Source organism: Schistocerca nitens, chromosome 9, assembly GCF_023898315.1.
Source record: "Schistocerca nitens isolate TAMUIC-IGC-003100 chromosome 9, iqSchNite1.1, whole genome shotgun sequence".
Taxonomy (NCBI): Eukaryota; Metazoa; Arthropoda; class Insecta; order Orthoptera; family Acrididae; genus Schistocerca; species Schistocerca nitens.
Genome location: NC_064622.1, coordinates 496,252,383 through 496,264,504, shown reverse-complemented (window position 1 = coordinate 496,264,504; position 12,122 = coordinate 496,252,383). Strand labels below are relative to the sequence as shown.

General features: G+C 39.9%; 1 protein-coding gene across 1 annotated transcript in view; it reads left to right on the top strand.

Annotated features, from left to right (window-relative positions):
• The window catches only part of LOC126203564 (cytochrome P450 6k1-like), a 71,829-nt gene that overhangs the window by 42,726 nt on the left and 16,981 nt on the right, over nt 1–12,122 (top strand). The window contains exons 5-6 of the mRNA XM_049937890.1: nt 2,834–3,015; nt 10,691–10,912. Of these exons, the coding sequence (XP_049793847.1) occupies nt 2,834–3,015; nt 10,691–10,912 (404 nt within the window). The remainder of the gene's footprint in view (nt 1–2,833; nt 3,016–10,690; nt 10,913–12,122) is intronic.

Sequence of the window (12,122 nt, the reverse complement as noted above, 5' to 3'; positions counted from 1 at the left end):
AAGAGAGTATTCCACACAACGCTGTTAAAATCTTTGTCTATGTCTACTAATGATACAGAAGTAATTTCGCCTTTCCTTGACAAATCTTCTGAGAGAAGTTGTACGCTGTTTCGCCTGTCTCTCATATCTTGCACGCCAGATGGAATAGTTTTATCATGGCTGGCTCTTCCAAGGCGAAATGTCGTGTTATCCAGGGGCCTTGTTCAAACTTAGGTGTTGCAGTTCTCTTCCAGTACTGCTTCACGCAGTATCATATTTTCCATCTCATCTTCATCTACGACGTCCTCCCTTTCTATAACACTGCCCTCATGTTCTTTTCCCTTGTATAGACCCCACTATATATTCCTTCCACCTTTCATCTTTCTCTTCTTTACTTAGGACTGGTTTTCCATCTGACCTCTTGATATTCATACAGGCGTTTCTCTTTTCTCCGAAGGTCTCTTAAGCTTACATGTAGACAATATCTATCTTTTCCCTAGCGAAAAATGCTACAGAATCCTTACACTTGTCTTCTAGGAACTCCTGCTTAGCTATTTTGCACGTCCTGACAATCTCATATTTTAGATTTTTGTATTCACTTTCGACTTTTTGATATTCTGCATTGTTATATTCTCCCCTTTCATCAGTTAACTTCTCCTGTGACAACGAAGGACTTCTGAAATGTCTTTTTTCTGATACCCATTCGTCTTCTAATGTATACCTTTCCCCTGTTCCAGTCACCTGTTGCCTAATGCTTCCTCTGAAACTTTCCACAGCCTCCCGTTGTTTCAATCTATCCGTGCCCCATCTCCTTAATTTCCTACCTTTTTGCAATTTCTTCAGTTTTAATCTATACTTCATAACCAATAAACTTCTGTCAGAGTCCACATGTGCCCATGGAAATGTCTAGAGGTTTAAAATCTGATTCCGAAATTTCTGTGTTACCATTATATACTCAAACTGAAAATTTCCTGTATCTCCACGTCTCTTCGAGATACACAACGTTCTTTCGTAATTCTTAAACCAAGTGTTAGCAATGATTAAATTATGCGCTGTGCAAAGTTCTACCGGGCGGCTCCCTACTTCATTTCTTTCTCCGAGTCCGTATTCACCTACTGTTTTTTCTTCTCTTCCTTCCCCTACTATCAAATTCCAGTCTCCTATCACACTGAAATTTTCGTATTCCTGAACTATCTGAATAATTTCTTTTATCTCATCATACATTTCTTCATCATGTGTGGAGCTATTTGGCATATAATCTTATACTACAGTAGGAGGTGTGAGCTGCGTGTCTATGTTGGCTACAATAATGTGTAACTTACCCGTGAACTTATTTTCTTATTCATTATTAAATCCACTGCTGCATTAACCCTATTTGAATTTGTATTAATAACCGTGTCGGAAAATGGGGAAAATACAAAGCTTATGATTTTTTACGTCCCAAAGCAGTATTTTTCATGTGTGTGGCCATATTGTCCATTGTTATTTTACAGTTATTGTGTTTTGACGTCTTTGCAGCTATATGAAAATTCGTGTTTTTGTCACAAACCGCGTCAGGTTTTACTAAAATAAAACCTTATCAGTAGTCTGTAATGAATGCTATTTACAGTTTGAGTTGCCTTCTAGAACGGAAACTAGTTCGTTACAATAGATATTGATTTTTACTTACGATATTTCATGCCTGCCTTTTCGCTCGCATCTGGAAACTTCGTCTGCTTTCACGCTTTTGGGTTAACGCTGTTGTTCTGGCCTAGGCCCACACTGGTTTGCATAACTACGTATTTTTAACGTTAAACACAACACAATGCAATACTGCCAATGTTTATTTGTATCTTTCTGGGTAAATATGCATCATTCGTTTGTAGGATATAGGTTCCGCCTTTTTGGAAACACTGTTTTTTCTTGTTACCCAAACATGTTTCAGCACCTCTGTGCCATCATCAATGGGTTTTTGTTTATTGAAAACTGTAGAAAGTGAACATATTATAGTTTATAAGTGATCTAACAAAGTGAGGCTTAAAGGAAGTTTTTATTCGTTTTGTTTTATTACCGTGATTTTACAGTATATGGTTTTGCTGGACCAACTTTTTGGTTTACTGCACTGATAGCTTGTCATCTGCAAACCAAATGTGAATTTCATCGGCAAGTTAACTCGTCCCTTGATTTTTAAAAAACGTGATTTTGGCGCGTCAAAGTGTTTTGCGTTTATATTTGTTACAGGCGCTGCACATCCTTCATTGTGCAGAAATCCACACACGTGGAAACCATCAATGACACTTTTTGTTTGATATTAGATATTAGGTCATTATGGCTACCCAGAGAGTTTGGATACACTCAGAGCCGTTTCATTTTTCGTGGATTACATTATTTACGTTAAGTTGTCCTGAAACTTTGTATTTTATTTTATACTATTTTGTTGTAAATACTGAGTGGAATGTATGGAGGAATGAACATATTTTTGTATTTGCTATAGGAGCTCGGAATTTTTCTACATCACAGAAAGCAAAGAGAAACAATTTTCATAGGAAACTTGATGGTGAATCGATTAATTTCTCCAGATGCTTATCCTGCATATAATGACAGGATATAAGGCTCTGTTTATTTGCACACTGCACTTTCTCCTAAAATATTTCTCTTGAATTTCAGTTCGTGCAGATAAAATTAGGCATTGTGCAATTAGAGTATATTCTATGCTAGCACAGGATTATTTTTTGTTTCCTTTTATTCACTGAGCGACTCACTGAATTGACAACTAAATGACAGTAGCACGTAAAATGAACAGCATTATGTTCACCACATTTTGTGTGTTAGAGGATGCTTTAAGTAATTAATATCAAGCATTTCTGCGTTCCAGGATCAAAGGTGGCTTCACAGAAGTCAGCAGCTTCTTTCGGAAAATGATAGCAGACAATGTGGAGTACAGGGAGAAGAAGAATGTGACCAGGAATGATTTTATAGACCTCCTCATGCAACTTAAAAATAAAGGATTCCTCGATGGAGACAAATTGCAAAATGGAAACAATATAGAGAAAACTTGTGAGTTATTTCGCTTTTAATGTAGCATGTAAGTGAACAATATCTCGCACATTTATATCGATGTGATGAGAAGATGGCGAAATTATGATATCGAGATTCTTGCGGTTAACTCTCTATAAAGAAAAATAGGTCCCATATCATTACAAAGTTTCATACGAATTATGCTTCATAGGTGTAGGGGAGGATGGGGGGAATTTGGCATACCCAAGGGAATTTTATTATTATTTATAAGATTGTAATCTTAAAATCATGAAGCATATTCCCAGACTTGAATCCATGTATCCATAACTCATTGTTAATATAGCATGACTTTCGGCTGACTGATTTTTGTATGGTGGCATGTCTATCGTAAATTTTGATTGTGCCATGTTATGCGAACCTGTTGGGAAAATGATTCAGCAAGTGGGATTAAATAACTCATTTTATGATTAGTTTCTGTTTTATGTAATACCTCATACAATTTACTTGTATGATTAGGATTAGGCTCAATTCAAAAATACAACTTACCAATACAAAGTATAGAAATGAGAAATTTGAGTCAGACCATTATCTCTCAAATGTTAACATACGATTCCATCCACCTAAAACGAAAAGAGAAACTTCAGAAACTGATCACATACAACTTTAGTAGAACCAATATTACAAACATATATACACAGAGGTGACAAAGGGTCCTGGGATACCACTTAATAACGTGTCTGATCTCGTTTTTCCCGGAGCAGTGCAACAACTCGACGTGGCATGGACTCAACAACTCTTTCGGAGATCCTTGCAGAAATACTGAGGCATGCTGCCTCTATAGCGGTCCATAACTGCCAAAGTGTTAACGCTGCAGGACTTTGTGCACAGACTGATGTCTCGATTATGTCCCACAAATGTTCGCTTGGATTAATGTGGGCTAACCTGGGTGGCCAAATGATTCGCTCTAACTGCCCAGAGTGTTCTTCAAACCAATCTACATCTACATACATACTCTGCAGTCCACTATACGGTGCGTGGCTGAGGGTACCTCGTACCACAACTAGCATCTTCTCTCCCTGTTCCACTCCCAAACAGAACGAGGGGAAAATGACTGCCTATATGCCTCTGTACGAGCCCTAATCTCTCTTATCTTATCTTTGTGGTCTTTCCGCGAAATATAAGTTGCCGGCTGTAAAATTGTACTGCAGTCAGCCTCAAATGCTGGTTCTCTAAATTTCCTCAGTAGCGATTCACAAAAAGAACGTCTCCTTTCCTCCAGAGACTCCCACCCGAGTTTCTGAAGCATTTCCGTAACACTCGCGTGATGATCAAACCTACCAGTGACAAATCTAGCAGCCCGCCTCTGAATTGCTTCTATGTCCTCCCTCAATCCGACCTGATAGGGATCCCAAACGCGCGAGCAGTACTCAAGAATAGGTCGTATTAGTGTTTTATAAGAGGTCTTCTTTACAGATGAACCACACCTTCCCAAAATTCTACCAGTGAACCGAAGACGACTATCCGCCTTCCCCACAACTGCCATTAAACGCTTGTCCCACTTCATATCGCTTTGCAATGTTACGCCCAAATATTTAATCGACGTGACTGTGTCAAGCACTACACTACTAATGGAGTGTTCAAACATTACGGGATTCTTTTTCCTATTCATCTACATTAATTTACATTTATCTATAATTAGAGTTTGCTGCCATTATTTACACCAATCACAAATCCTGTCCAAGTTATCTTGTATCCTCCTACAGTCACTCAACGACGACACCTTCCCGTACACCACAGCATCATCAGCAAACAGCCACCATATCCAAAAGATCATTTACGTAGATAGAAAACAACAGCGGACTTACCACACTTCCCTGGGGTACTCCAGATGATACCCTCACCTCCGATGAACACTCACCATCGACGATAACGTACTGGGTTCTATTACTTACGAAGTCTTCGAGCCACTCACACATGTGGGAACCAATCCCATATGCTCGTACCTTAGTTAGGAGTCTCCAGCCAACCATTATGGCCTGGTGAGCTGGCGCATCGTGACCCGTATAAATTCCATCTCTGTTGGCTACAAATGGTCTCCAAGTAGCCGAAAATAACCATTATCATTCAATGAACGGTGCAGTTGGACCAGAGAAGCCAGTCCACTGTACGTAAACACAGCCCACACCATCATGGAGCCACCATCAGCTTGTATGTGTCAGCCTTGTTGACAGCTTGGCTCCATGGCTTCGTGGCGTCCGTGCCACACTCGAATCGTACCATCAGCTCTTCCCAAGGCACGGTTTTCCAGTAGTCTAGGGTTCAACCGATCCGGTCAGGGGCCCAAGGGAGGCGCTACAGTCGGTGTCGTGCTGTTAGCAAAACCACTCGCCTCCTGTCATAGCCCAATGAAGCCATATTGCACCGCATTGTCCTAATGGATACGCTAGTCTTGCTCCCACATTGGTTTCCGCTGTTATTTCACGCAGCGTTGCTTGTCTGTTATCACTGACAACTCTATGCAAATGCCGCTGCTCTTGGTCGTTAAGTGAAGGCCCTCGGTCACTGCGTAGTACGTGGTGAGAGGTAATGCCTGAAATTCGGTATTATCAGCACACTGTTGACACTGTGGACCTCGAAATGTTGAATTCCCTAACGATTTCCGATATGGAATGTCCCATGCGCGTAGCTCAATTAACCATTAATCACGTCGGAAACCTATTCAGGTGAATCACCGGAGTGCAAATGGTAGCTCCGCCAATGAATTGCCCTTTAATACCTTGTATACACGATACTCCCGCCATATATACATGTGCATGTCGTTATCCCATGATTTTTGTCAATTCAGTACATAGAAAAAGTTACAGAAATAAGTGAGGCAGCTAAAAATGTGATTAGCAAGAGCTCCAGGTAGAGGTCACTAAAGCGGCAGAGAAAACATTAGCATTCGCAAATAACAAAAAGAAGAAATTGAACAATGAGGATTGCAAAGACGATTAGAAGAAAGAACTCAAAAATGAAGAAAATGGAGATGTTAAAGAAAGATCGCTTCGAAAAATTCAGACAACAAAGAAAAGAAACATCAATAGTAATCCGACAAGTCAAAACAATATTTGAAACATCTCAATCTTAAGACATACAAGGAAATTTCACTAAAAATAAACGAGAACTTTTTACGAAACTAACTTAAAGAATATCAAACACCAAATACTTGACTGAAAGGTAAACATGATAAAATAGGATCAAATAAGAAGAAAAATTATGAAGTGTTATCAAAAACTGTCGAGTTACAACAGTCAAACCAGAATTTTCAGCAATACTAGAAAAAAGTGAGGAATATTTCCCACCGACAGAGCGAGAAATTCATTAATCCATAAAAATACTCAAAAACGACACACCCTCTATTACAGCAGAATTATTGAGACCGTCGGAACCAAAGATTATAAGAGATTTATACCTGTTTTATGACAACATTTCTAAGTTTACAAAAGAGCGGAAAATAGCATTAGCTCACCCAAAAAATGTTGAATGCTTGGTGCCCCGGAGCTTTAAGATATTTATTGAAGGATATTTTCAGAACATCATGGGCTGCACTTAAAATGTTTATTTGCCAAAGTGCTATTCGACTGTTTAACCTACTACCAGTGGCGTCTGATACAGAAGAGCAGACAACTGTACGTACATCGAGTTCTACATCATGGCAACTGTATATATAACAGCAGAAATATAAGTCTGTTTACATTATGTATCTCTATAGCAATGACATGAGTGCGTCAGTTAATGCGACAGGATATGAAATCACTCCTATCATATAGAACACAGGTTGTCGGGTATGTTATAGCTGTCGGACCTTAGATAGTGACGAGTCTTGATCACGTCTGACATAACTGTCATAAAGTGTAAACACGGAACTGACAAGTCGAGGAGTTTACATTACCTGTCTTCTGTTATTTACAAGACTTACACACCTGTGGTATACGTTTATATATGTAAAATACAAGCTATGAACAGCTGGTATATGAATGTGGAATGTATAAATAGTATGAAATTGCAAAATAATCCAATATATCAGGTCAAATTAGACAACTTTGCTTGTAGGATATGGAGAGACTCCAAGTCCAGCTTCTTTGGCTAAGACATTGTTGAACTTCGGTATATACTTCTTACTCTGAAACTCTGTTTGCTCATTAAGTATTTTGTGCGGTTGTTTCGTCATTATATATATATATATATATATATATATATATATATATATATATATATATATATATATATATAATTATCTGCCTTGTTCTGCTTTATGAAGAATGGTGATGTTTTTATTTATGTCATTAGCTGGATGCTTGTATTCCCTTAAATGAGCAGTGGATGCTGAGTGACTGACTCCAGTGAGATTAATGTGTTCTCTAAATATCGTTTTGCAGTTCCTCTCTCTTTGCCAAATATAAAATGTACCCTTAAATGAGCAGTGGATGCTGAGTGACTGACTCCAGTGAGATTAATGTGTTCTCTAAATATCGTTTTGCAGTTCCTCTCTCTTTGCCAAATATAAAATGTATCACATTCACTACATATTATTTTATATATACCTGACATGTTATATTTTTATTAATATATGTATTGTGCATATGACGTGATCTTACATTGCTCACTGTCCTGAAGCTGATTTGTAGCCTAGTTTTTCGAAACCCATGACTTATTTTGTCGGAAACGTGACCTCAGTATGGTAAAATCATAAAGTTATCTCTTTCTGCTTGCTCGCTATTTTATAATGTGATCAGATTTCTATTCTTAGTATGTTACTCAAATAAATATTCTCGAAGGAAAAGCGAATAGAACTGGTTTCCGAATTTCAGCTGAAGAAAACCAATATTCTTTGCAAATATAGCCACATCATTTTCGAAAAATGTATAATATCACATTGTGTCAGCATAGGAAGAAAACTAACCCATCTAGACAGACAAGAGGTCCAACGTAATATTACGACATTACATTCCTTTCTAAACCTCGACCTTGACGTCGGTGGGGTGGCTTTCGTGCCTCAGCGATACAGATAGCCGTACCACAGGTGCAACCACAATGGAGGGGCCTCTGTCGAGAAGCCAGACAAACATGAGTTTCCTGCAGAAGGGTGGCAGCCTTTTCGGTTGCAGGGGCAACGATCTGGGTGATTGACTGATCTGGCCTTGTAACATAAACCGTAATGGCAGTACTGTGCTGGTACTGCGAACAGATGAAACGAAGGGGAAACTATAGCCGCAATTTTCGTGAGGACATGCTGCTCTACTGTATGGTTAAATAATGATGGAATCCTCCTGCGTGAAATATTCTGGAGATAAAATAGTCCCCCATTCGGATCTCCGGGTGGGGACTACTCATGAGGATGTTATCATCAGGAGAAACAAAACTGCATTCTACGGGTCAGAGTGTGGAATGTTACATCCCGTAATCGTGCAGGCAGGTCAGAAAATCTAAAATGGAAAACGAGTAGATTGAATTTAGAAATAGTGGGGATTAGTGAAGTTCGGTGGCAGTATGACAGGGCTTCTGGTCAGGCGAGTACAGTATCATGGGTACAAAACCAAATACAAGTACTGCAGGAGTAGGTTTTAAATGAATAAGAAAACAGGCATGTGGGTAAGCTACTATGAACAGCTTAGTGAACGCATTATCGTTGGAAAGAGAATTACTAAGCTTCCACCCACCGCAGTAGTAGAATTCTGTATGCCGACCACCTCCGCAGATGATGAAGAGAGTGAAGAAATGTATGATGAGCTAAAAGAAATTATTCAGATAGTTAAGGCAGAGAAAATTTAATTGTGATGGTGGACTGGACTTCGACAGTAGGAAAAGACACAGAAGGGAAAATTATAGGATATCATGGACTGGAAGAGGAAGCCACCTGGTAGAATCTAGCAACTCGTTTAAGAATCACTAAAGAAGGTTGCATATCTGGAAGAGACATGGAGACAAAGGAAAGATTGAGTGTACAATGGTAAGACAGAGATTATCGGACCAAATTTTAAATTGTGAGAAATTTCCAGGGGTACATGTGGACTCTGACAGCAATTTATTGGTTACGAAGTGTAGATTAAAACTGAATAAATTACGAAAAGGTAGGAAATTAATGAGATGGGGTCTGGATAAGTTGAAACAGCGGGAGGTTATGGAGAGTTACAGAAGGAGCATTAGGGAACAGTTGACTAGAACAGGGGAAAGGTATACAGTAGAAGATGAACGGGTAGCTTTGAGAGATGAAATAATAAAGGCAGCAGAGGATCCAATAGGTAAAAAGACAAGACCTTTGAGGGCGGTAGAAAAGGAAGAGGACATAGATATGATACTACAAGGAGAACTTGTCAGAGCACTGGAACATCTAAGTCTGAACAAGGTCGCTGGTTTAGAGGACATTTCGTCAGATCTACTGATAGCCATTGTAGAGCCAGATAAACTATTCCGTTTGGTGCGCAAGATGTATGAGACAGACGAAATAGCCTACAACTTATCTCAGAAGATGGGTTGAGGGAGGGCAAACCTACTTTTATAGCTTTACTAGACGTAGTGAAAGCTTTTGACAATGTTGTGCGGAATACTTTGAAATTCTGAAGGTAGCAGGGGTAAAATACAGGGAACGAAAGGCTATTTATAACTTGTACAGAAACCAGACGGTGGTTATAAGAGCCGGTGGGCATGGAAGGGAAGCAGTGGTTGAGAAGGGAGTGAGATAGGATTGTAACCTGTCCCCGATTTTATTCAATCAGTGCGTTAAGCAAACAGTAAATGAAACCAAAGAAAAATTTGGTATAGGAATTAAAATAACCAGAGAAGAAAAAGTAAACTTTGAGGTTTGCCGATGACATCGTAATTCTGCAGAGACAGCAAAGGATGTGGAAGATGTGTTGAACGGAATGGACAGTGTCTTGAAAGGAGGAAATAAGATGAACAGCAACAAAAGCAAAACAAGTGTAATGGAATGTAGTCGAATTAATCATATGGTGCTGAGGGAAATAGATTAGGAAACGAGACTCTTAAAGTAGTAGGTGAGTTTTGCTACTTGGGTGAAAAAATAAATGGTCGAAGTAGAGAGGATATAGAATGCAGAGCGATAATGGCGAGAAAAGCGTTTAAGAAGAAGATAAATTTGTTAACATCGAATATAGATTTAAGTGTTAGGAAGTCTTTTTTTAAGGTTTTTGTTTGGAGTGTGGTTATGTAAGATAGTGAAAGATGGACGATAAAGCAGTTAGATAAGACAGGAATAGAAGCTTTTGAAATGTGGTGAAGATTAGGTGGGTAGATCACGTAACTAATGAACGGATACGAAGCAGAATTCGGGAAAAGAGAAATTTGTGGCACAACCCGATTAGAAGAAGGGATGGGTTCATAGGACACATTCTGAGACATCAAGGGATCGCCAATTTAGTATTGGAGGAACGTGTTGGGGCAGGGATTAACAATCGTAGAGGGTGACTAACAGATGAATTCAGTAAGCAGATTCAGAAGGATGTAGGTTGCAGTAGTTATTCGGAGACGAAGAGGCACGCGCATTATAGAGTAGTATGGAGGGCTGCATAAAACCAGTTTTTGGAATGAAGAGCACAACAACAGAAATGTCAGTTTATGACAATCAACTAAAATGTGCACCTCGTAGGTTCAGTAAACGGCCGTTGTTTTTTGTCTTTGCCACTAACATCGAAACGATCTTTCGTCACTGCAGATTTTCCAATGGACGACCTAGCAGCAGAATCTTTTGGATTCTTCATCGCGGGCTTCGAGACTTCGACGACTACAATTAGCTCCAGCTTATACGAGCTGGCGCTGCACGAGGACATCCAAAGAAAAGTGCAGCAGGAGATAGACACTGTGCTGGAGCGCCATGGTGGCTGCATTACGTACGACGCTATAGCGGAAATGTCCTACCTGGACAACGTGGTCTCTGGTGAGTTACGTAGCTTTTTCCGCTCATTTTATTATGTCATATGCAAGCTTGAGCCAAAAGGGGGGACCATTTTACTATTTTTTAGTTTGTCATTACTTTTTGTAGCAAAGGCAGATATACGTGAGGGGAATAAATGGTCGATGCTCTGGAGGATATATCACTCCACCGTTAGTTCTAAGAAATCATACCTCTGCGTTCAGTAACGTGGGCATCACCACTGAGTGTTGGTTGGATAAGGCGAATTGTATCTTTGAGTTTCGCGTTTGTAGTGGGCTAACTGTGAGGACGATAAAAGTAATTAAAAACACAACAAGCATTACGTATTGATGTTTCCAAGTTCTATATTAGTATTTACGTCTGGTGTGAGATGAGATATGGAATTTCAGTATTTTGCTTGACATTGAAATGATGTGTATTCAGGGTGTTTTCTGGGAAAGAGAAATTCAGCCAGTTAAGGAACTGGCCTGCAGGCGAGTTTTAATAAATATTTTAATTTGTCTTTCCATATCACAAAAATGAGACTTGCCAAATGTGCGATGAATTTAAAATTGACCAGTAGATTGCAAGTGAAGAACGAAGGAAAAGACTGACAAACGCTCACGGGCTGCAAGGGAGGGAGTCTCAGGAAGAGTTACGTAGCCCCTTCTGCCAGATTCTAAAACCTGAGGATGTAGTCAGTGAGGGGAATGAGACATGCGTTTCTGGAGCTGAAGATGAATATACACTTGTACTGATAACGATGAAAATGCTGTAAGTTTGTGAATATTTGGAAATGCATCCCATAATAGGTAGCTTATTCAGGAATACTGGCAATGAGAATGTATACTTTTCTTTCGCTAGTGCGTTGGCCCGCGGTTTCGCAGGGTCGGCATGGTCAGGACGGATTTGGAAAGGTTAATTTTAAGGGGTGACCGGATGCCCTTCCTGCCGCTACCAAATACCCTCTCCTCTAGGATGGAATTAGGGTACCCCCAGCTGTCTGCATCAAATGTAATTCATGGAATAGTGCGAACGTGTTCAGATGCCTGCGAGTCGTGGAACTGAGGCGGAACGTAGGGAACAGCCCAGTATTCACCTACTGGGATGTCGAAAACCGCCTAAAAACCACATCCAGGCTGGCCGGCACACTGGCCGACGTCGGTAATCCGCCAGGGGGATCCGATCCGGGGTGGGCGCGCCTACCCAAGTCCAGGAAGCAGCGCATTAGCGC